This window comes from Carcharodon carcharias, chromosome 19 (assembly GCF_017639515.1).
Source record: "Carcharodon carcharias isolate sCarCar2 chromosome 19, sCarCar2.pri, whole genome shotgun sequence".
In the NCBI taxonomy this organism is placed as follows: domain Eukaryota; kingdom Metazoa; phylum Chordata; class Chondrichthyes; order Lamniformes; family Lamnidae; genus Carcharodon; species Carcharodon carcharias.
This window is the reverse complement of record NC_054485.1, coordinates 24,216,363-24,242,328: the sequence shown is the minus strand read 5'-3', so window position 1 is coordinate 24,242,328 and position 25,966 is coordinate 24,216,363. Positions and strand designations below refer to the sequence as shown.

Here is a 25,966-nt window from a genome sequence, read left to right as displayed (position 1 = left end):
GGCGGGTGAGAAGCTGGATCTTGGTACCACAGGGAGTAGATGTGCTGAATAGCATTAGGTGTATTTAAAGGGAAGTTAGATAAGTACATGACTGAGAAAGAAATAGAAGCTGAATCTTTGGAATTCCCTGCCCGAGGGGACTGCGGATGCTCAGGTGTCGAGATTATTCAAGACTGAGATTGATACATTTTTGGACATTCCAGGGTGTCAAGGGGCGTGAGGATAGGGGGAGGGGAAAAGTGGAGCTGGTGTAGAAAATTGGCCATGATCCACAAATGACAAGCAGGCCTAAGTGGCCGAATGGCCTGTTCCTGCCCTTACTGCTTCCGTTCTTGAGTTCTGTTGATGGGGTTACAGGCAGAGGGACTGGAGGAGGCTCGTGTGGAGCACCAACAAACCCAGTCGTGGACCTGTTTGGATGAGTGGTCTGATTCTGTGCTCTAAACACTTTGCAATGCCCACAGCAAAGAGACTGGCCAAACTCATTTCACACTGGGCCCCTCACAGCCCAGAGGCAGAGGAGCCAGAGATCGATTCAAACTCAGGTCCCCAAGGTAAGAAGTTAGCGTCCTATCCAACACACACAACCCGCCCCCCCCCCCCCCCCCCCCCCCCGCCCCAACCCCCACCCACCCACCCACCCAAACCCAACATTCCTGACCATCTCTGTGGAACACTCACCCCTGGTGAAGGTTTTGACTGGCAGCGGTGGTGGCGCGGTGTTGCTGGGCGGAGGGTGAGCAGCCATCTTGGAGGGAAGGACGACAGCACCATACGTCTCATTTACAATATTGGAGCTGACAAAACTCCACCTTTCCTTCTTGGAGCCAGAGGGGCTGTGGTTCACAAATGGTGATGAAGACGTGAAGGAGGCATTTGAAGGAGAGAGCTGACCAATGGATTTGAATGACCTTTGTAAAGGACTCACCTGAAAGGGACGGTGGGAGAGAGAGAAAAAAAGACAGAAGCGATGGTGACTGAAGTGATCACAGTGGTTAATAGCAAACAGCTCCAGGTCAAGAAGCCAGAGACAGACAGACAGACAGACAGAGATTTGTATTTATACTTTGTTGCATCTCAAAATGCTTGGCCTGTAATGGTTCCACTTTTCTCCAAGGTGCAGTGACTGTTAATTTGCAATCATTCATGAAGGTCCCACAAACAGCAACAGAACGCATGAACGGCTTGTGGTATTGGTTTAGCAGCACCATCAATAACCACCTGAATCATTGTAAATGGAACAACTTGGTCAATGCCTTGCATTAAAGTCACACGTGGGAGATGGCGCCTCCCACAGTGCAGTGCTCCCTCAGTACAACACTGAAGCCTGTGTTATAATGCTCATTCTGGAATGGGATTTGAACCCACAAACCTCCGACTCAGTTAAGACCACAGGGGGCAGTGGACTGTTATGTATCACAACATCAACTTTCTCTGCCCTTTCTCCCATGCCCAATTAGTTCCCAATATTTACACCGGGGTTCACACAGACCAGACAGGTGACAGTTCAACTCTGGTCTATGCGTACCCCACAGGTCTCAGCTAGGGTGGTTAAATTAATGTGCATCTTCAAGATACGAGAGAGAGGAAAGCCAATTAGCCCATTAAAGTCATTCAGACATCTCCACAATTGCCCACCACCATCGCATCTCCCAACCGCATCCAAGACATTTCCCTTCTCAGGTCCCCTCCAAAGAGATGTTCCAATTGTGGATAATACCTAGGTTATAATACCCTGAAAGGGAAGGGAAAGTATAGAAAGGGGGAAAAAAACCAATGGAGGAACAAGCCACATATTGAAGCCATTCCTTCATTGATATCTCAAGCCCATCATCTGTAATTGGACTGTGACAGTAACTTGCCACATGAGGGCAGCACCTGCTCATCTAACACAAAGCTTATGTAGGAAAGACTGCAAAAAAAAAGAAAGACTGCATTCTGCCCAAGAACTGCGTAAGAAAGAAAGACTTACATTTATATAGCAACTGTTACAACCTCAGAATGTCTCTAGACAACTTACAGCCAATAATGTACTTTTGCAGTATAGTCATTTTTGCAATGCAGCCAACAAAGCAAAGATACACAATCAGGCAAATTGCTTTTAGCGATGAGGGTTAAGGGATAAATGTCAGGACATGGGGGAGAACACTCCTGCTGTTCTTCAAAGTGATGCCGTGGGATCTTTTATATCCACCCAAGAGTGCAGATATGGGACATTGATATAAGATCTCCTCTGACAGTGCAGCCCTCCCAATCCTGCACTAGGGAGCGTCAGCCTGGATCTTGATCTCAGTTAGAATCCACACCTGATTTTGAGTGTCCACTTTAAGGAGGATGTCAAGGCCAACAAACTGGGTGCAGAAGGAAAGCATTCACTAAGTTACAAGAGGCATTGCTTATGAGGAGAAACTAAGGACACTCAGCCTCTGCACTAGAATAAATTAATTTAAAGCAATATTGACACATTCTTCCCGATTTATTCACAAGTTGCTTGTGTTTTTACATCCAGGACAATTGTAGCACCCCGAGCTCAGAGAACTCAGGACAAGGGTATCTCTCCCCAGTTCTGACGGAAAGTCATGTCAGACTCAAAAACATTAACTTAGTTTCTCTCTCCACAGATGCTGCCAGACTGGCTGAGTTTTTCCAGCATTTTCTGTTTTTAATACAAGGGAAAGCAAACCTGGAATCTTCCCCGTCTGCTCCACATGGTTCAGTAGTGTCCAACTAAGACATAGAGAGGAGCCTGCTCTCACCTAACCTGCAGTTACAGAGTATCATAAAATGATACAGCCTGGCCATTCAGCCCCTCAAGTCTGTCCTGGCTCTTTGATGGAGCTATCCATTTTTGTCCCACTCCCCTATAGCCCTGGAAACTTTTCCCCTTCAAGTATTTATCCAAGTTCCTTTGGAAAGTTACTATTGAACCAGTTTCCACCATCACATTAGGCAGCGTAATCCAGATCCTAACCCATTTTTTTTTCAGGTGACCTCTGTTCTTTCGCCAATCACCTTTAAATCTGCGCCCTCTGTTTACTGATCCTTCAGTCAGCGAGAACAGCTTCTCCCTCTTCGCCCTATCAAACCCTGTCACCATTTTGAACATCCCGGTCCAATCTCCCCCTAACCGTCTCTGCTCTAAAGCGACCATTCTCAGCTTCTCCGGTCCGTCCGGCTGACGGACGTCCGCAGCCTGGCACCATCCTCGTCTAATCTCCCCTGCACCGTCTCCGAGGTCCCGGAGTCCTTTCTGGCCGGCTGCCCAAGACTGGAAACAAAATGCTCCAGCCTCAGGTTCAGCCAGGCTATCTGGGTTCTGAACTCGACGGACGAATCACTGGGTGAATGGGAGGGGGAGGGGTGGGGGAGGAACGAGAACACAGCATCAGGTCACGTTACCTTTTCCTCCAAGTCCTCCTCGCTGTCGTAAACGTATTCTTGTTGCACCACCCACTCGTACTCCACATGAACTGGAGGATTGAACTTTCCTGCCTGCGCTTGATCAAGCTGCAACCAAAGAGATTGGGAAACCGTTCAACTTCTGCTTCAGACCCACCACAATTGGATGAAAATGATACAAGATGAACTTAAAAAAAGGGACTTTTTCCCCCCCCCACACTGTACCAGTTCCTCGCAGCATGAGTGGTTGAGCTTCTTTGCAACATCCAAGGCGGTTTCTCCGGGCACGTTACCTTCAACGGGACAAGAGGGTGCCAGTGTTAGTCAAGAACCACAGCCCCAGTCCAGGGCCTTGAGCCCCAGCCACCGTCAGAAACAGCACCTATCGCAGGGTGAGGGTTGTCGATCTGCAATCGCGGTTTCCCTACACTCAGGACATGACTTATCACCGAGGCTGGTCACCAGGCAACTGCTCACCGGAGGACAGAGATCAATAAAAGCACGGGAGAGGTTGAGAGCGTAAAAGGTCATTCCTTCGGCCCCATGGCATTGGCTCTTTGCAGCAGTAATTCGTCCAATGAATGCGCCATACTCCACCTTCCCCTCTCCCTCACTCCATGATCCTGTATCTTCAAATATTTATCCCATGGGGATGCTGGGGGTGTTGGGGGGTGGGGGTTGCTGTCATTTGAAACTTTCAAGACTGAGCAGTAGATTTTTGTTGGGCAGGGCACCAAGGGGTATAAGGACAAGGGTGGAGCTGAGAGACAAAATCAGCCATAAATTAATCGGATGGTGGAACAGGCTCAAAGGGCTGAATGGCCTTCTCCTGTTTCTCTGTTCCCATCTAGGGCTCTTTTGCCTCAGTCTACCAACCCAGAAACAAGAGCTCTCTCTGTTTAAGTCCTCAATCCCCACTCTGTTTAGCAACAAACCCCTCTCCTCGCTCACTTGCTTTGTCTGCTTCATGTACAGCTTCAAATGTTGGTGAGCTCCTGACCTTGGAGCAGCACCAGACCCAACAAAACAAAACTAAAAGGGGTTGAGGGCAGGTTACGTAAACATGGTTTGTATCCTACAAGGTTAAGGGGTTGATCTAATTGAGGTGTTTAAGACAATTAAAGGACTCAATAAAGGTGGGTAGAGAAAAACTACAGCAAGTCCCCACTTAACACTGCAGTTACATTCCTGAAAAGTGCAACTTTAAGTAAAGTTAAGCGAATCAGATTTTCCCATCACAACTAGTGTAAAAACTGTAGCTTGATTCTGCAGGACCTTTCTCCTCAGAAAAAAAAAATCATTAAAACATAATACCTTGTATGTTGAAATACTGTAATGGCCAAAATTTCTATATTCATCAATGAAATAACTTTTAAAATAAAATGAAAATATAGAAGAAATATGCTGACTCTTTCTACTTACCTCCCGTGTACAGCCTCACCCACTCCTCTCCTGATCGCCACACATCGTGCTCCCCTACCCCCTTGCTTGCCGACCCTCCCAGTCCCCGGCTGAACCTCCCAGTCTCCGCCTCCCTCTCCTGAACCTCGCTGTGCGCAAGAGCTCAGCAGATGAGCAGCGAGAAGCAGGAAGGGCAGCTTTGGAACGAGAGCAGCTTCGAGTTGCAGGGTCACAGGGATAAGCCGCGGGGGAGGGGGGGGGAGGAGTCTGAGAGAGGGAGGGGTCGCTGCGGAATGCCGATCAGGTCACGTGACCCTACCCAGTGCAAAACATTAAAACAAAACTCCCAACGCCAACTGCGAATTTTCTCTGGCGGGGGAGACCAGAACATAAAAGGGCCATAATCATTAAATCAGAGCTAGACCAGGAGTGGTGTTGGGAAGCACTTCTTCACATAGAGGGTAGTAGAAATCTGGAACTCTCTTCCCCCAAAAAATTTCAAACTGGAAATTTCTAAACTGAGATTGATGATTTTTGTTAGAGTAAGGGTATTAAGGGTGACAGAACCAAGGAAGGTAAATGGAGTTAAGGTACAGATCAGCCATGATTAATTGAATGGTGGGGAAGAGAACAGACATCCATTACGCCATCAAGGAGTTCATAACTCAACATCACAGAGTGAATAAACAGTCCAGTTATGGTGGGTTTTTTTTGTGGTACACACCAAACATCAGAGCTGCGCTTTTCAAAAAAGATATGTTAATATTATCAAGCCAATGGGTTCAGGGGGCCCCAATATTCAGTCTCCGCCATTAAAGGGACCATTGCCACAATTCAGTTCACACAATGGGAATCACGCCTTGATTGTACCTCAACTGACCGCAATACCTCAATACCTCAATACACTGGCCTAAATTTGAAGCTCCCCTGCCGCTGGGTTGTAGGCAAGATGGTGGGTGTGGGTGGGGGAGAAGCATGAAATAGAATGAACGGACCTCCCGCTGGGTTCCTACCCACCATGACCTCTTAGTGATTTTATACCTCGGATGGAATGCCCTCCCTTGCCCCAGTTGAGACCCCTTAAATGGCCAATTATTGACCACCTAAGGGCCATTTCCCACCCAACCTCAATTTTTAGGCCGGTGGGAGGATTTCCTGGGTGTGGAGAAAGCCTGAAAATGATCAGGCTTAGGCCTTGTGCGGGAAGTCAGGAAGTCGAGAGTGATGGGGGCGCCTCCACCTCCATCAGAAACCCCCTCCCTTTAAGGTCTGGTGGCCTCTAGACCTCCCTCCTCTGGCCTCTCCCCCAATTGCCCACCATCCGGACCCCCTCCCCTCCCCCTCCACCAGACCTTCCCTACTGTCCTTTCCGTCCAGTCCCTGGACTTGGGCTCCGACGTCTTCAGGGAGTTCCTCTTCTGTCCCTGCAGGAGCTCGAGAGCTGCCACCCAATCAGATTGGCCGACTGCTGTCTTAAAGCGGGACATCCCCCCGCCTGCAGCCAATTTGAGCTCATTCAAGCTGCGAAATGGCAACAGGGCAGGCAGAGTCAGCGGGGAACTCGCATGGCAGGACAGGAAGCTCTGCCACCCAAAATATCCGGGCCACAGTGAGCTGTGAAGCCTGGGATCATGGAGAGGAAGGGCAGGAGGAGTGGGGACAGAGACAACAATGTGCATTTATATAGCACCTTGGGATACATCATCCATAAATTTGATACTGAGCCGCATAAGGAGGAGATGTTAGGACAGGTGACCAAAGACTTGGCCAAACTTTAAGAAGCGTTTTAAAAGGAAGACAAGTGGAAGAGGGAAACCTCTGGGTAAAGATTGAAGTCTGTGCCTCATTTACTGCAATGCCTGTCAGAGGGCCACCTTTCCACGCTGGATTCCTATCTTACCAATCTGCATGTTGGCCTTTCCCTTCAGTAACAGTTTCAGGCTCTCGGTTTTGTTGTACAGGCTGCAGTAATGGAGGGGAGTGTTTCCCTCACCAGTCCTCACATCCAGGCCACCTCTGCAGGAATATTACAAACCAGTTTAACACGTGTAAGTAAAGGAACAAACCAACCAACCAACCAAAGAATCTCCAGGCTGCTTTTAATACATTGCAGAATGTAATACAGCTGGGAGGTTATCCAGTTTACATTATGGGTAGATTTAGAGTTGCCAATTCTCGTGGGGCATATTTGAAGCTTTCACTATGACCTCCAAGAGAAACCACCCACAGCCCCGCCCCCACAGCCCCAGTTACACGCACGCCAGTCGCCCAATCGGAACACAAACAGACTCTTCATTATGCAATTGAATGACTTTTCTCTCTCTGTCAAACAGTCTTTTATCCATTTTTCCAATATTTTTACAACTGAATCATGAAAATTAAGTTTTTTTAAATGTTTTTTTTAATTCATTCTCAGGATGTGGGCTTCACTGGCTGGGCCAGCGTTTATTACCCATCCCTAGTGGCCCTTGAGAAGGTGGTGGTGAGCTGCCTTCTTGAACCGCTGCAGTCCATGTGGTGTAGGTACACCCACAGTGCTGTTAGGAAGGGAATTCCAAGATTTTGACCCAGCGACAGTGAAGGGATGGCGATATATTTCCAAGTCAGGATGGTGAGGGACTTGGAGGGGTACCTCCAGCTGGTGGTATTCCCATCTATCTGCTGCCTTTGTCCTTCTAGGTGGTAGTGGTCATGGGTTTGGAAGGTGCTGTCTAAGGAGCCTTGGTGAATTCCTGCAGTACATCTTGTAGATGGTACACGCTGCTGCTACTGTGCATCGGTGATGGAGGGAGTGAATGTTTGTGGATGTGATGCCAATCAAGCAGACTGCTTTGTCCTGGGTGGTGTCCAGCTTCTTCAGCACTGTAGGAGCTGCACTCATCCAGGTAAGTGGGGAGTATTCCATCACACTCCTGACTTGTGCCTTGTAGATGGTGGACAGGCTTTGGGGAGTCAGGTGGTGAGTTACTCGTCACATGATTCCCAGCCTCTGACCTGCTGTTGTAGCCACAGTATTTATATGGCTAGTCCAGTTCAGTTTCTGCTCAATGGTAACCCCCCAGGATGTTGATTCTGGGGGTTTCAGTGATGGTAATGCCATTGAACATTAAGGGGCAATGGTTGGATTCCCTCTTGTTGGAGATGTCATTGCCTGACATTTGTGTGGCATGAATGTTATTTGCCACTTATCAGCCCAAGCCTGGATATTGTCCCAATCTGGTAGCGTTTGGACATGGACTGCTTCAGTATCTGAGGAGTCACAAATGGTGCTGAACATTGTGCAATCATCAGCAAACATCCCCACTTCTGACCTTATGATGGAAGCAAGGTCATTGATGAAGCAGCTGAAGATGGTTGGGCCGAGGACACAGCCCTGAGGAACTCCTACAGTGATGTCCTGGAGCTGCTTCAAGGTCCAATGATTTTTCTCTCCGGGTTGCTCTCAGCAGTGTTCTGGAGATTAATCATCAATTCCTGGAAATACCGGGGCAAATCCGGAGCGTTGGAAACCCTACGAAAACTTGCAGTTTGGATAAATGGGATGGGTCCTACAATTCTGAAGACAGCATCTCCCAAACCCATGACTTCCATCACCTAAATGACGAGGGCAGCAGGTACGTGGGAACACATCCTGAGGCTCCTCTCCAAGTCCCACACTGTCCCAACTTGGAAACATATCAGCCATTCTTTCATTATCACTGGGTCATACAGACCAAGGAAGATTCGGGTTCAATTTCTGCTGTGTGTGAATTTAATGTCTTTAAATCCGTGAGGCTGTGGGAACGTTCCCAGTCAGCTTGGACAAGTGTAGAGTTTACCACTCACAATGAGAAAGCGGGGGTGAGGACAGGGTACTGGAATCATGGGGACAGATCACAGAGCATGTAGGTTCACTGATGTCATGGAAACCTTAGCAATGATGTGTGGGAACACAAGGGTTCAGCTCCAGATCCTGGCCCAATCAGACAATCACCTGAAGAGTTCAAGGTTGATGCTTCTGACTTGGATCAAAGAGCAAAATAAAAAGCTAAATACAGCTCCTTCCTAACCATGTTACCCCCTCCAACATCTGGGAAACAGCATCCAGCCAATTCCAGACCCGGATACACTCCCACCCAATTCTGCATCAGAAATGATACTTACCCATTCTGAATCAGAAAGTCAACCAAAGCCAGAGACGTCCTGTCTGCCAACCGCACAGCAAGGTGCAACGGTGTTTCCCCAAGGTCCTAAAAAAAAAAATGCACAAATGGAAGAGGAAAATTGCTTTACACTCCATAAGGACTTTCATTCTAAAAGTAGTAAATTGAGCAGCACAGAAGCCATCATAGGATTTCACCCCAACAAACAGAATCCTGTTAGCGTGGATTCATTGGGCCTCTCAAAGTATTTGTGTCCCGCTTTTACATTCGATCCTGCCTGGGCTTCTCAGAGTGAGGGACACCGAGGAGGTGGATAACAGCTGGAAGAGAAGGCGACACACATCAACATGCAATGGACAAGGAACGCCAAGGTTGGGATTTGTGGGCCTGTATATTGTAGGAGGAAGGGAAAGTACAGCAGCAGCTCCATACGTCCAAACAACTTGAAACAAGGAGCTCCCATTGGAGAGGGTGCAATGAGTTTTGAAAGAGCACTTGAAGAGACACCGACGAAGAGCTTGCGAGAGAGAGCTGGGCAAAGAGAGATGGTTAAAAAACATATCTGTGAGTGCCGCTGAGAAATATTGTCCACCAGATGAAAATCCCCCTCCTCCACTATTCTCCAATAAGTTGAAACAGGAAACAGAGCAGGAGGACAACAAGATGCCATGACAAGAGTCACCTGTCCATCCGGCAAGGTGAGTGGTGCAGTGAAATCCACACCCTCTGTGTACATCTGCAGCAGAGCCAGGAGGTCCTTGTTGCGAACGGCCTCAAACAGCTTCAATCCACCTTCGCAAACACCTTTCTTTGTATATTTCCGCTCCACGTATTTTGCGGTAATATATTCTTTTCGAGAGTTCCTGTCGGACGTAGAAGTAAAACCTTAAGCAGGTCTTAGCACTGAGATCATAGCCTGGTGGTTCTGACCACCAGGGGGGAAATAGACCTGACTGGGACCAATTCAGTAAATCACCAATCGCTGCCTGTCAAAGACTGGTGTCCCTTCACAAAGCATGTTACAGCTTAGAATACACTTTCCAGACGCAATCTTAACATTCATAAACATAAGGCAGGCACTAACAAATCCAACAGGGAAATCAAGAGAGCTTTGTTTTTTTTAACCCAGGGAGTGGTCAGAAAGTGGAATTTGCTACCACAAGATGCATTCAAGGGGAAGTACATGAAGGAGAAATGAATAAAAAGGTTATGCTGAAAGGGTTTTATGAAGTAGAGCTGAGAGAAGGCTTGTTTGGAGCATAAACCAGTTGGACTGAATGGCCTATTTACCTGCTGTAAATAATCTATAACCCATAGCTGGAAGGAGGGCAGCATTCACTACGGTGAGCTGGACTTCAGGGAACTCCCTGAAGAAGGTCAAAGGTGCAAGTGGCTTGCCATACCTCGTACAGAGGGTGAAGAGAATAGGGTTTCCAAAAATCACACTTGTCCGGGGGGAAAATGGCGTCAAGTGGGCAAAAGAATTTCTCTTTAAATCCTCCCTCCCCACCCCCCTCATTCTCCCCCCCCCCACTGCTACCGGTTACTGGGATACTGCTCAAAGTGTCTGAAGGCAGGGAACATTCCAGAACGGATCTTGAGTTGCAACAGTCGGGAGGTAAAAGGCTACATAGAGCCTCCAGTTCCGCCAGCAGTTAAACAGTAAGCCTGTGGGGTTGGTGGTGGTGGGTGGGGTCACCGAGTCTGAGTCTCAGACCAGGAAATTCCCAGGTTCAATCCCCCAGTCCCTTAGTCAATGAAGGCCTGCAAGGGGGGTTTTTGGGGGTTGGGGGGTGGAGCAGGGGGCGGGGGAGAGTTAAAACAATAGCAGGCCCCCCACTGCAGACAACAATCATGCTGGAAAATTTGAGGATCAGACAGAGTTGTGATGCACCAACAGTCAAACAGCCTTCCAACACATACACGTGAAAAGTGTCTACTCGGGTATGGTCTCAGGGTCATGGGGTGGCAGCTCATGTGCATGAAACTATTCCACCCATCCAATTCCCAGCACAAGTTACCATTTTAAGGAGGAATGTACATTAACTCTGACCTTTGCACAGTCAGTGCACAGAAATCGCTTAATCTCCTGTTACACCATAAACGCTCAGGAATTCAGCTAACACTTTCTGAAAATTCCAAAGGCTATTTTCTGCAGTCAAGTGCCATAACATTTACACAAAAGACTCATGCACTGCCCTATGGAAACATCTCCACGCTCCCAGAGATTTAAAAACAAATAAAAGCCCATTAAATAGAGAAAATAAAACATCCACCAGGGAGGTCTGAAATGTGCATTACTTTACAGAGCATGGTCGTCAGTAAAGGGCTTTAAAAAAGTGTTTGAACACTTTGCAGCTTCCACTAAAAAGTCCCTGTGTTGACATCAGCAGAGGACAGAATTGGGTTTGGTGATGATGCACCCCATTGCCAAATAGCCCCAGTGCCACTCACTGTCCAAGTTTAGCATGTGATGAACAGCTGCTTGGCTGAGGTTCCAGAGTGTATCCATGGGACTGCAGCACAGCATGACTCCATGACTTCAGAAAAGCAATAGACAACAATGGTCACTATTTAATGGTGCACGATCCAATGGTGGGAGGAGTTATTGCTCGATGAGCTAAGCGGTACAATATCAAAAAGGGGGCTGTGCACAAATCTTTGACAGTGGAAGTAGAAGTTAACAAAGCTGTTAATTAAGCATATGAAATCCTGGAGCAGGAAGTACAAAAGCCAGGAAGTGATTGTAAATCTATACAAAACACTAGTTCAGCCTCAGCTGGAGTTTTATGTCCAATTCTGGGCACCACACTTCAGGAAGGGCATGAAGGCTATGGAGAGGAAGCAGAGAGATTTACACGAATGAAGGGTGAGGGATTAGAGAACGGAGAAAATGAGATTTGATAGAGGTGTTTAAAATCATGAAAGGTTTCTGATACAGCAAAAAAAGAACAACTTTCCAATTGCTAAGGGAATGATAACCAGAGGTCACAGACTTAAGGTGATTGATAAAAGAACTAGAGGCAACATAAAGATAAGCTTTTTTTTTCTGCACATCATGTGCTTAGGTTTTGGAATGCACTGCCAGATGGGCATGTGGGGACAGATTCCTCTGTCAAAGGAGAACTGGATAAAGACTTGAAGGAGAAAAAAAATGGAGGCATATGGAGAAAGAGCAGGGGAGTGGGACAAACTAGATCATTTTCCCAGAAGAGCCAGGACAAACACAACGGGCTGAATAACCTCTTTTCTGTGTTGTACTAGTCTACGATTCTATGATATCTCCCTCAATAAACTTTGTTTATATTCTCTCAAGTACAGAAGGTTAAGGGGGTGACCTGATCAAGGAGATTAAAAGGACAAAAGGTTTGATAGCAGGAATGGCGATGGAATAAAGAACTAGCAGGTGACGCTTTCTCCCCACACAAAGGGTTGTGGAAATCTGGAACTGTCTCCCCAAAAGATGCTGGAGGACAACTTAGAGCTTTCAAGACAGAGGTGAATAGATTTTTGGGAGGCCAGGGTATCAACTTTTATGGAGTCAAGGTGGGAAAATAAGAGTTGAAATGCAGTTCAACCAAGATCCAACTACATGGTGGAACAGGAATGAAGGGCTGAATGACCTCCAATTCCCATGTTCCTAGAGGAGCCTCCACGATACAATTCAGGTTCTGGATTTTTCCATTTATTTTTATTAAAACAATATTAAAACAAATTTACAATAACATTTACACAGCAAAAACACCCAAAGGCACTTTACAGTTGGAGCTGGTCTCCAGGAGGAGAAAGGATATACTCAATGTGACATTAATGATGATGCAAAAAAAACTGTAAATGTGGTTTTGGTTGCTTGCCAGATGCTTTAGCCTGTGGCATACACAGCAATTCCATGAGGACTGCATATTGAACAACATTCAGGACCGGTGCAGAGCCATTTGACTTCCATTCCTCGGTCTTTTTACTTACAGTACGTGTTGGTTGCAATGTTGGGCTCAATTTTAGGCTCCCCCATTGGTAGGTTTGAAGGCGGAGTTGGGGTGGGGACTGTAAAATCCAGTGGGTGGCCTGCCCACCATCTACCCTCCAGCCCCTGCCAGCAGAAGTGTGGGTGGTATCGGGCAACCTGCCCAACAGTGGGGCCAATTGAGGCCCTTAACTGGGCAATACCCACTTAAGGGCCTCATTCCACGACCACCAGGACTTAACTGGCAGTAGAAGAGGTCCACCCCAAGAACCAGCCTAGCCGATTTCCCTGTAGGGTCGGGGGTTGGCCTTCTGTAACAAGCTTCCTAGGCTCATCAGAAGGCCCCTCCCACAATGTGTCCCCCTGACCCCCTCCCTGTGGCCTCTCGAACTCCACCCCTCCCACTTGGCACCCAGGTGCTTAAAAAGTCACGATCCAACGCAGCCCGCCTCCTCAAGCCCCAAGCGCAGTACTGTCAGTTGCCACAGCTCCCAGTGGCACTGCGGGACTCCCTGATCCCGAGGGGTGGAAATCCCGCCTCCGGTCAATTAGTGGCCAATTGACTGTTAAACAGCATAGGGCAGTCATTCTTCACCTCTGGGGAACCCAGCCAGTGAATCCAGCCCATTATTTGCAAATCCGCACTCTCGCCTCACAACACTGGGCCAAGTGTGATACTTACATGTCACTAGTTGGACTGGGTTTCACTCCACACTGAGCTGGCAAGTTCGCCTCGAAAATCTCATTCAGCCTCGTGTTCCCGATATTGTTTGCAAGCTGCAAGAAGCAAGACAGCACTGGGTTAACAACGCATGTTGCCGTTAAATAGACTATTGTCCTCATTGTTACCCAGGCACAGCACCATCCCAGAGCCCTATACACAGCTTGCCATCAGCAACCGCACACCACGTCACCCCACCGACCACACCCACCCACAATATGCCACCAGAACCATGGACCCATGCCACCCAGTACAATTCGTACCCACAGGAGACCTAGACTGTACACACATAGCCACCCATGTTCCCTGCCAGTAACATCAGTGCTTATTGCTGCTCAAGGATTTCAGTGAATCAGTGGAATGGGCACAGAGCCAACACTCGGTGGCAAAACGTCACCTTGGCAGCATTTAGTTTCCAAAACACAGCACAAATAGCCTTTCCAGAGGAGGCCTCACGTGATAAGAGGAATAAGAAGCACTCTTTGTCTGTTCAAACACAGGAGAGGCATTTTCTCAGCACCCTGGGAATAAGGTTATTGCAAATCTTTGTTGTGAAAAGCTCCCTTAAAGCAACTTGTGCAATGGGCAATGATCACAACATGACAGACATTTAAACCTAAAAGGAAGTCACTCTGCTGGGAGCTCCTCTGATTAAAGACAACAGATTAGCAAGATCCCAGATTGAGTCTCTGTGCTGAGTTAGCTCACCAGGGGCAGTGTAGAATAATGTCAGTTGGCTTGATGAGCATGGGGTGGTGGTGAGGGGAGAGAGAGAGAAAGGTGGCAGAATTTTTACTTCTGCTCACTGGGAAGTGTGCGCATTTTGGATTAATATGCGATGCCTTACACTGCTGAATAGCCCATGATATTTACTGTTGAGTAGTACTAATGGCAGTCGGGTGGAACTTAACAAGTTGGACATTGTCCACATCAAAAAGTTTGGACAGAGTGAATGCATATTCATCCTAACCCCTGGAGCTTGTGTTTATGTGACTGATATATGCAGAGCTTCCCTCATTTTGAGAAGACCTGGAACAAGAGTTAAAATTCAGTTTCTGAGAAGCACAAGGCAGACAATCTCATTACCCTGCAGTAATTTAGAGCCCTTGAGCCAATGACCCTCTGGGTTTTTTAAAAAAAAACTTTTACCATAGCATCATGCCCAGCAGCCTATGTGAATCCTTGGCATGAGGATGAGCACGTCTCGACCTTATCTCAAGGTGGGAGCGGAGAGATATGAGGAGGTAGAGAAACATCAATGTTCAGCTGAAATGTTCCCCAATGACCCACTGCTAGTCAGAGAAGACAGGAAAGAATCAAGTTTGAATCGTAGCTCATGCTGGGTTAATGTCAAGTTAGGGCAGTATGACTGATCCCAGAGCTTCTTGGCTGAGTGAGGAGGGGAGAGAGGGGAAAATATTATAATGAATCCTTCGCCTAAAATCAAAAAAAGTATCAGATAATGAGGGTTAAAAGCCTCATTTTGTTGCCACAAAAGTCGATTAACTTTCTGATTCCAGTTATCAGCTTTAAGTTCAGTTGGTAGCAAGCTTGTATCTGAATCAGATTGTGAGTTCAAGTCCCACTCCAGAGATTTGAGCACAAAATTTAGGCCAACACTTCCACTGAAATATTGAGGGAGTGCTGCACTGTCAGAGGTGCCCGTCTTTCAGATGAGACATCACATCTGCCCTCCCAGATGGACGGAAAAGATCTCATGGTCATTATTTCAAACAAGAGCAGGAGACCTCTCCCTGGTCATATTTATCTCTCAACCAGCGTCACTAAAAACAAACTAATGGGCCCTCCTCACACTGCTATCTGTGGAATCTTGCTGCGCACAACTTGCCTGCTCCATTGCCTACATTATAATGGTGACGACACTGCACAAGTACTTCATTGTCTGTGAAATGCTTTGGGGTATCCTGAGGTTGTGATATGTCACTCAAAGGAGAGAAGGAGAAAAAGGAGAGAAAACCTGAGGGACTGGGAGTACAATATCTGACATACCAAGAGTTCAGACGTGCTCAGTACATCCAGCATGAGAGACTGTATCCTGGAATAGTGTACACCCAACTCTCGATGAATCCCAGAACATTCAATGCAGATGACAATGCCCAAATTGGTGGAGAGCCAAGTAGGATCTAGAACAAAATCAGTGAGGTTATTTACACTTAATCTCAGCACAGAACACTCTACAATCAGATGTCACATCAACACCTTTAAACAAGGGCCAGCTATATCTAACATGCCACCCTGGCACCCCCATTTTCCAATGTAGCCCACCAAAGATGCTAGAGCAGGTATGAAAATCCATCCAATCTTAGAGACACTTGGACCAGTTCAAACATAGCCATTGGGTTTACAATGCTCAAATCCTTTCATGGATTCCTTTCTCCCCATCTCTGTAACCTCCTCCCACTCAGAGACCTATTTAGGGAAGGAAATGTTCTGCCCTTGCAAGGTCTGGCCCTCGTGTGACTTCAGATCCACAGCAATGTGCTTGACTCTTAATTGCCCCCTCTGAAATGTCCAAGCAAGACACTCAGCTCAGGGGCAATTAAGGATGGGCAACAAATGCTGGCCTTGCGAATGACACCCACATCCCACAAAAGGATAAAAATAAATCCCTCCAACTCAGGCCTCTTGTATATCCCCGATTTCCATCATTGCGCCACTGACGGCCTGCCTTCAGCTGCCTGGCCCCAAGTTCTCCATTTCCTCCCTAATCACTCCGCCTCTCTCTCTTCTCCTTTAAGACACTCCATAAAACCTACTGCTTTGGCCAACTTTTTGGTCAAATCTCTCCTAATATCTCCTCATGAGGCTCGGTATCAGCTATCAGGTTACACTCCCGGGAAATTGCTTGGAATGTTTTGCTATGTTAAAGATGCTATTTAAATTAATTTACAGAAAGAGCCTCTTCATAAAGCAGCAACTCCCTTTAGATTATCTGTCATTTCTCCCCGCAACCAGAATAGTTGAAATCAGTATCATGGTGCAGGCTGTCCAAGCTCCAGTGCAAATGCAACACCCAAACCTTATGTGAGGTAGTTAAATTATGGGTCAGTGGTAGGAGTTCTCCTGTGGGGATCATCTAGCTGTGGGCTACAAAAACAATTGTTGGACCCATGGCGTGGGAAACTTCCAGGATTGCAGATGCCACCTGATACACCTCTTCCAAACATGGGGTCCAACTGTGGTTCGGTACCTCAAAAGATACAGCACTGGATAAAACCTTTGCTCTATTTGCACTATCCCAACCATTAGTTCAAGAGCTGAAACGTAGAATGGCATTTCTAATGGTTCCTTCAAAGCATTACCAATGTGTCAAAAGACACATACGTACCTGGCAGAGATGGCATTTACTAAACTGGCAAGCACCTGGGATCAGTGAAGGGGCAACCCCACCTAAAATGACATTCTTCTGCACAGGGCCAATGCTAGTTCCTTAGTGGGAGCTGGCAAAAAGCCAACACCTTTAATGTCCCAGGAGAAATTGGTCAAAATTCGACACCAACTCACATAAGGAGATAGGACAGGTGACCAAAAGATTGGTCAAAGAGGTAGATAATTAAAGGAGCATCTTAAAAAGGAAGAGTGCAAGGTAGAGAGGGAATGGTAGAGCTTAGGACCTAGGCAGCTGAAGGCACAGTCACCAATGCTGGGGCAATTAAAATCAGGAGTAGACAAGATGCCAGAACTGGAGGAGCACAGGGATCTCAGAGGGCTGAAGGAGGTTACAGAAATAGGAGAGGGGCGAGACCATGAAGGATTTGAAAACTGAGGTGTTGCCAGATGGGAACCGCTATAGATCAACAAGCACAGAGGGTAATGGGTGAACATGTCTTGGTATAAGCTAGGATATGGGCAGCAGAGTTTTGGATGAGCTCAAACCAGCTGTATGTATCTTTTATTTGGAAGGACGCTCTCAGTCTTTTCTACTAGTCCACATCCTCCTACACTCCCAGCAGTACAATTTGCATATTTCACTCAGATTTCCATGATGGCCTTATCAGTTTAGGGAAAGAGAGATACGGGGTTTATGTTTCTGATCCTTGGTCAACAGTCGGTCAAAGTACACATGCTCATGCACTCCTGAATGTATTTCTGTACCTTTGGCTCAGATAGAACTTTTGCCTCAAGGACAACAGAGTCATGCCCTCCAACAGGAACTTGAGCTCAAATCAAACTAGCATTCCACAGCAGTACTTATGGTATCCTGCATTGATAGAGGTGAGGCACTACACTGAGCCAAACACATATTAAAGATCCCTCATTGCCCTGGACCTGAGACATCCTGAAACTGCCACTGTGTGCCAGCCAGAGCACTCAGCACCTTCAAATGCAAGGAGCCCACATAAACTCTTCCATGAAAATTGTGCCTAGTCAGCACTTGGGTCCTGCAGGTTTCTGGTTTTAACTCCTCCACGACTGTTCAAATTTTGGTGATCAGCAATTAGAACCAAAATTGGGTGCTAAATCCAGACTTTTAAAACAAGTTACACTTGCACTCACATAGGGCCTCTTTTCACACTTGCGTCAAAATAACCCCTTCAGCCTCCAACACACACCCAGCCAACCACAATCACCAACAAAACCCCAAAAAGATCACACACTGGGGGTTGGTGGCCACATGTATTAATGCAGGTGACTTACCCCAACCCTTCATGCTAAAATGGGGGAGATCAAGAGGCAAACAGTCCCCTGGTAGGGAACACTTACCTGTTGCTCCACAGTCGCAGCACACCTCATTTCCTGGCATGCCTTTGACTTCAGCAATGATCGATTTGGTCAGTTCCTGTACCGTGTCATTGTTGCCATTGCTAATGTCTCCCTTAAAGGCATTATTGAGTGCCTCTTCTTTGCTGTTCTGTAACACAGAAACCCATCTGAAAGCACAAGGACATATGCGCTGATCATGAATACTTGGGACTGGCTTAGACTCTATCAATTCCACAACAAGCTATGCCTGTGGGCACAGTTTTACTGAATATAGTTCAGTGCCAGTCTAGACCAAGTGCCAGCAAGCTATTAAATAGGTCAGTATAGCCAAATACAACTGTGACCTCAATTAAAATGCATGCATACAGGCAAGAAACAAGAAATGCTTTTGTATGTGACCTATTATGCAATTGGTGTCAGATATGGCTCAGGTGGGTAGCACACTGACTGAGTCAGAAGGTTGTGGGTCATTGGCATAGCCAGCATTTATTGCCTATCCCTAATAGCCCTTGAGAAGGTGATGGTGAACCATTGCAGTCCTTGTGGGGTTGATGCACCCACAGTACTGCTGGGGAATCAGTTTGGATTTTGAAACCTCGTGACAATGAAGAAACAATGATATATTTCCAAGTCAGGATGGTGCGTGACTTGGAGGGGAACTTGGATGGATGTTCCTACATGTCTGTTGCCTTATTCTTCTAAGTGGTACAGATCACGTACTTGGAAGGTGTTGTGAAAGGAACCTCGGCAAGTTGTTGCAGTGCATCTTGTAGATGGTACACACAGCTGCCACTGTAAGCCAGTGGGGGAGGGAGTGAATGTTTAATGTGGTGGATGGGATGCCAATCAAGCAGGCTGATTTGTCCTGGATGGGGTTAGATCAAGTTAGATAAAGTGGGAAGAGGTTTGTGTTGAGCATAAGCACCAGCTTGACACTGATGGGCTGGATGGCCTGTTTCTGTGCTGCAAGTACTTTGTAGCTTCACAAAAAATGTCCCAGCTTGTTGATACATAAAGCCCTAGAATGTGGACATCATATCTGCTCGATTCAAATACAAGCATTGCTTGGTGTTGGGGTTGTGCCAAGTCTGCACAGTGGCAACGAATGGAAATGTACCAAGTTAGCAATGGCAGCCCTTGTCCTCTACTCTCATGTGGCAATAGACCAGACCATAGGGGTCCAATGGAAAATGCCATACAGAAGCCATCCATTTACTCACGCTTGGCATTCTTGCTCATCCTCAGCTTGGAAGTGGTATGTTCGATTATCTACATAAAAAATAAATGAGATGTCAAGGGTTAAAGAACAGTGGCATAGCTTTAGTTCAAATTCTACAAATCCGAGCATCATGTCAACATATGCAAGAGCGTACCGCATTGTCAGAGGTGCTGTCTTTCGGTTGAGATATTCAACCGAGGTGCCATCCACCCTCTCAGGTGTGTGCAAAAAAATTCTATTACACTACGTGAAGAGGAACAGGGGATTTTCCCGTGGTGTCTTTGGCCAATATTTATTCCCCAACCAACCAAATGGTGATTTATCTCTTTCTGTTTGTGGGAGCTTCCTCTGCACTAATTGACTGCTGCATTTCTCTGTATGTCAACAGTAAAAACACTTCAAAAGTGCTTCATTGCCCATAGAGCTCTATGGGACATCCCCAGGTCATAAAAGGTGCTACATAAATGCAAGTATTTTCTTCACTGCACAGCATGTCACAGTAATCATACTTACGTGTTATAAGATCAAAGCATTTTTTTTCTTCAAGATTTGGTTTCACCTGACAGGTTAACAGCTTGAGAATGGCTGGAGGCCTATTGATCTGAAGAGGAATTTGCACAATAAAATGAGAAATGCAGAACAGGAACAAACAGCAATAATTTAAAGCCAATAAGGAAACGTTTCTTTAAAATCTCTTCGCTAGTTGAAGAAGCCAGTATTTTTCCCCAGGCATATTGTTACGAGGCTAATGTCCCTCTATTTTTGAAAATGTCATTTTTCAACCTTCAAATGACTGGAAATTTTGCAACTTTTGTGGTGACAGAGTGAACTGCTTAATAATGCAAGGCCACATTCCAAGGTGGAGGTGAGAAACAAAAAACTATCCTCAGGGGAACGTGAAGAGAGACATTTCCTATAATCCAGACACCCATCGAAACTTGTAACTGTCTAAGAAAAATACATTTAAAATGCAAAGTACAGGATATTGAAACACACACCAAAAACCTCTTGGAAATACACAATGGGTGAAGTTTTTCAAGGCAAGGCTGCCAGCCACTAGAGAGAAATTGAAAATGACACAGGCAGTGTCAAAAAAGTCTTCAACAGAGGAAACAGGCTGCAGGCTGTTCTTTCTCCCTCTCTTCCCTTTGGGCTAAGCGTGTCACCCGGGTTGAGAGGTCAACTCTGCCAGAAATCTGCCAGCGAACTGAGATCTTGTAATCATTGCTACATCTTCAACATCTGACCGTATCCAAGAAACCAGCTAGTATATTTTTTTTTTTGTTCATGGGATGTGGCTAGGCCAGCTTTTATTGCCCATCCCTAGTTGCCCTTGTTCAGAGCACATTTAAGAGCCAACCACCTTGCCGTGAGTCTGGAGTCATATGTAGACCAGACCAGGTAAGGACAGCAGATTTCCTTCCCCTAAAGGACATTGGTGAACCAGATGGGTTTTTACGACGATCAGCAATGGTTTCGTGGTCATCAATTCCAGATTTTTATTTAGTTCAAATTTCACCATCTGCCGTGGTGGGATTCGAACCCCAGAGCATTACCCTGGGTCTCCGGATTACCAGTCTAGTGACAATGCCACTGTGACACCGCCTCCCGCAGAGTTTAAAATCTACACCTCAAAGACAAAGACAATCAAAGGACATTTAACCATATATTCTTTTACCCAATTTCTATTGGACTCTAATTCCCTTTATTTCTGACGCCTGTGTGTGTGTGCGTGTGTGTGTGTCTGCATGCGTGTTAGCTGTGGCGGGGGATGGGGGTCCGGAGTTCTGCATAAGGGCCATATGCTTGGCGTTGCATTTTTATTATTTTTCTCCGATTTAGTGGTTAATAAATTTGCCCTTTTTTTTGACTCAAGCAAACCTTGTTTGATTGACTCCTTATTGCTCACAGCTTAATTAGGTAAATACATTCGGATTTGAAAAGTGCATTTCCTCATAAAACTAAACTTAAACCTTTGTTGTAACCAACGGAGGAGATTGAATAGAGGGGAGCCAGTTCACCCCTTCTCACCTGGTCATAACAACGTTCATTCAAAAATAAAAATCTTGAATATTTTATTCCCAATGCCTTTAGAGGATGGAGCAATTTAATTCAACCAACATCACTAAAAAAATATTATCTATCTGGTCATTGTCACCTTGCTGTTTTATGGGAACTTGCTGGGTGCAAATTGGCTGCCATGTTTCTAGCACTGGACTATTCAAAAGTACTTCATTGATGTGAAGATTTTGAGACGTACTGAGGTTATGAAAGGTGCTAAGGAAATGCGAAGTCTTTTTTTATGCAGTTATATCAGTATTGTGCGTAGGCATATCCCAATGTGTGCACTTGGATTCCATCCCAGACAATTGCCATGCCCTGTCCCCACCCCATCCAGTGAGCTCAACAAATTAACAAAATGGGAAAATGCTTTAGGGTTGTGGAATCTCATCTAAATATTTTTATTATTCATTCACGTGATGTGGGCTTCGCTGGCTGGGCCAACATTTATTGCCCATCCCTAGTTTCCCTCAAGAAGGTGGTGGTTAGCTGCCTTCTTGAACCGCTGCAGTCCATGTGGTGTAGGTACACCCACAGTGCTATTAGGGAGGGAGTTCCAGGATTTTGACCCAGTGACAGCGAAGGAACGGTGATATATTTCCAAGTCAGGATGGTGAATGACTTGGTGGCTAACTTCCAGGTGGTGGTGTCCCCATTTACCTGCCGCCATTGTCCTTCTTGATGGTAGTGGTCGTGGGTTTGGAAGGTGCTTTTGAAGGAGCCTTGGTGAATTCCTGCAATGTATCTTGTAGATGGTACACACTGCTGCTACTGTGCGACGGTGGTGGAGGAAGTGAATGTTTGTGGATGTGGTGCCAATCAAGCGGGCTGCTTGGATTGGCAATCAAGTGGCCTAAGCTTTGACAATAAACATCGACATACTATTCGGCCATCAGTGTATCACAGCCATGTCCTACCAGGTCTCCATTAAACACACCGACATATCCGGTGTGGGTTCCTCGATATCAATAATGCATTGAGGCCCTGGCTGACTTGTTTCCCCTTTGGTGTAGGGGTGCTGCGGAAGCATGTAGCAACCCCAACACTCCCACTCAGTATATAGACCAGGATCAAACCTGGAACATTCCTGATGTGGGTGGTTCAGCTAAATACTGAAAAATGCCTTGCAGTGAAAGGGGCAGGAGCACAAGTCATTGCTTCTGAAATTTTCTATAACTGCCAAACAAAGTAAAACAGCTTGAACTATTATTCATTTTAATTTATACAGGAACCCTTTATTGTCAAGTTCTGAGGGAGGATTTTCATTAAACATCTAATGCCCATGTCAAAAGCAAAATCTGAAAGAAAAGCATAGGAAATAAAGGTTTTACCTATTGCACTCTGATATTATAAGGTTTACTAATGAAGCTGTGAAAGTTGACTTACAGTACTGTGTGATATTGTGAGGTAGCCGTATTTAACTCCACACTTTCTCTTCTGCCACACTCTTCGGATCCTGAAAAAGTTGAGAGAGAGCAGAATTTGTATCAGAAACAACAACAGATTTACAACTGAGCTTATCTGATGGGCCGTACTTCAAATATCATGAGACAAGGAACAGGCATCGCAGATGTGCATTTCCACAGTTTTCACTTTACCAAGTCAGGTCCAGAAACGGTTACCATTACAATATTGGTTTTAGGGCACTGGAGGAGCAACTTATATGAACTAAATTGCCAAGATTCATCCAGGATTACAGTTCACAAATAGTGAAGGGTTTCATATATCAAGGTACAGCTTTTAGAAATTGAGAAATCATGTGGAGCTTTTTCCTTTCAAAAAGGGACAGGAAGGGTTGTGGAATATGTTAAGGAATCATAACATTCAAAGACCATTCAAGTGGACTCAAGAGACAACTAGGTGTCTTTCTGGTGAAGCCTTTAAGGAGCAATGCTGCAAAGATCATAGAATCATGCAGCACAGAAGCAGGTCATTCAGCCCATCATGCCTGTTCAGTTCTTTCAAGAGCTGTCTAATTAGTCCCAAAATTTCTCCTTTCAAGAAAATATGCAATTCCCCTTTTGAAAGTTACTATTGCATCTGCTTCCACCACCCTTTCAGGCAGTGCATTCCTGATCATCGTAACTTGCTGTGTTAAAAAAAAAATTCTCATCTCATCCAGGCTCTTTCGCCAAATTTCCTGACATCTATATCTTATGGTTACTGACCCTCTCGTTAATGGAAACGGTTTCTCCTTATTTGCTCTGTCAAAAGACATCATGAGATAGAGTATCTCCACCAAATCTCCCTTTAACCTTTTCTGCTCCAAGGAGAACAATCCCAGCTTCATGGTTAAATTATGTTGAAAAAAAATAAAGGAATGGGGGTTTTTAGGCTAAGGACCTGGTGGTCTCTGAGACTCTTCCCATTTCTTACCCATCGCTCTTTTTATTTAGGAAGCCAGATTTTTCTGTACCATACAGACGGTTTCCTGGAAGTGGGTGTATGCTGTAGCCAGAATTTTTCCTGTTCAAACATTCCTGGGAAAAAAAAAATGCAGAAACAATCATTTGAAATCGAACACGGAAAATAGAACTAAGCAGCAAACCCGCTTCACCCGAAACAGCCCAGCAACAGAATCAGAGAGGGAACCACTATTAAACACAACTCATTTAACCTTAAGAATTAGCATGAACTGGGACATCCATAAATATCAAATTGATCCGTAAAACAAAAAGATTTCCATCTTTAAATTGTTGCGATAGCATGGGAGAGGACGTAAGGACAAGCTATATGGACAGGGAGCTCGCGACCTGCCTCGATTCCTTGTGCTTTTAATCAAAATATGAATATAATAAATATGAATGTCACAGGCCATTCAGTCCATCCTATTTCTTCTGCCCAGAAGGAATTACAGTTGCCACTTCTCCCCACTACAATTGCCCCCAGATCCACTGTTGCAACCAACCATTAGAGTTTCTTAGCCGCTGCCTGCTCATCTACATATCATTCTTCAGCAGCCTCATCCACAGATACGGGTTTAGTTTCCAGGTATACACAGATGACACCCAGCTCTCTCTTCCTCATCACCCCTTTCAACCCCTCCACCACCTTTCTGACAACAGACTGTTTGTCCGAAGTTCAAGTCTTGCATGAGCCACAATGTCCTCCACTACTCATTAGGAAAATAAAGCCACCGCCTTTGGCTTCGGCCACAAACTCCAAACCCTCAATAACCACTTCAGTCCCATCCCAGCCTCCACCTCGGGCTGAACCCAAGCAGCTCAAAACCATCCAGAACACAGCAGCCCGACCGATTAACACCTCATCCACCACACTATGCATTCACTCCCTCCACCTCTGGCGTGCCATTGCTGCAGTGCGTTACCATCTACAAGATGCACTGCAGCAACACGCCAAGACTTCTTTAACAGCACCTCCCGAGTTTGCAACCAGTGTCTTGTTATGCTTTCCATTTCAGAGGCTGGATTTTCCCCTGCCGGCTTCTGAACCCCACCATTGAGCTCAGAAGTCCACACTGCGTGAGAAACACAGGTCAGTCTGTCAGTCACCTGTGATATGCCCCAAATTGGCCAATTATTGGTCAGAGGACAGGCTTACCATCCAATTAAGGACAGCAGGCCCCAAAGCCAGACGGCCAATAGGAGGGCTTCCAGCTTGAAAACAGCAGCTGGAAGCCATTCAAGGTAATTGAAGAAAAGGACGCCCCAAAACATAGGTGCCCTCTCTCCAACCTTTTCAATGATAAAATATTGTTTCAGCGGTGAAGGCACCACTGTGAGTCAGAGGAGCCCCTCCACAGGGCAGCCCATGGATGCTGCTGAGCCCAGGCAGGCAAGGAGGGCCTCTAATCTTGCCTGAAGCATTGGCCCCCTAGTCTGCCACTGGGAGGCCACCTCCAGACAGATAAACGGTCTCCCAATGCCTGTGAGTACCTAGCGGCCGACTGGAGAAATCCCAAAGGCCTCACAAGGCCTTTAAATAGTTCAACCTGCCACACCCAACACACATTCCCATTTCCTCTGGGAAAATGGTGTGGAGGCAGGATGGAGCCAGGGAATCAGCACATCAGCCAGCGGCACTATTTTTAGCATCTGATGGCTTCTGATCCTAGCTCTGGCCGGAGCTAAAAATTCAGCTCTGTATTGCTTACCTCCCCACTGTCTCAGTTCATCTGCCACTCAAAAACTCATCAATGCTGTGGTCATCTTCAATGCTTTCCTGGCCTGCTGTTCTGTCCGCCACCTCAACACATTGAGAGCAATGCTGTGAGTACTTCATCTCACGCCAACTCCTGCTTGCCCATCACCATCCCTCCTTCCCTCCCACCCTGTGCTCGCCAGCATACATAGGCTACCAGCATTTCAACACTC

At 46.2% G+C, this 25,966-nt stretch overlaps 1 protein-coding gene across 4 annotated transcripts in view; it reads right to left on the bottom strand.

Moving 5' to 3' along the window:
* Positions 1 to 25,966, bottom strand: part of LOC121291537 (arf-GAP with SH3 domain, ANK repeat and PH domain-containing protein 2-like) — an 89,223-nt gene that overhangs the window by 10,585 nt on the left and 52,672 nt on the right. For all 4 annotated transcript variants that reach the window (XR_005946023.1, XM_041212882.1, XM_041212884.1 and 1 more), the window contains exons 10-22: positions 24,009 to 24,112; positions 23,019 to 23,088; positions 20,085 to 20,172; positions 19,573 to 19,621; positions 18,353 to 18,519; positions 15,638 to 15,771; positions 13,589 to 13,683; positions 9,625 to 9,805; positions 8,944 to 9,029; positions 6,701 to 6,816; positions 3,625 to 3,692; positions 3,400 to 3,507; positions 682 to 928 (exon numbers count right to left, since the gene is read on the bottom strand). Coding sequence is in view for 3 of the 4 variants with exons in the window: in XM_041212882.1 (XP_041068816.1) it covers positions 682 to 928; positions 3,400 to 3,507; positions 3,625 to 3,692; positions 6,701 to 6,816; positions 8,944 to 9,029; positions 9,625 to 9,805; positions 13,589 to 13,683; positions 15,638 to 15,771; positions 18,353 to 18,519; positions 19,573 to 19,621; positions 20,085 to 20,172; positions 23,019 to 23,088; positions 24,009 to 24,112 (1,513 nt within the window). In the remaining variant the exon portion in view is untranslated. The remainder of the gene's footprint in view (positions 1 to 681; positions 929 to 3,399; positions 3,508 to 3,624; positions 3,693 to 6,700; positions 6,817 to 8,943; positions 9,030 to 9,624; positions 9,806 to 13,588; positions 13,684 to 15,637; positions 15,772 to 18,352; positions 18,520 to 19,572; positions 19,622 to 20,084; positions 20,173 to 23,018; positions 23,089 to 24,008; positions 24,113 to 25,966) is intronic.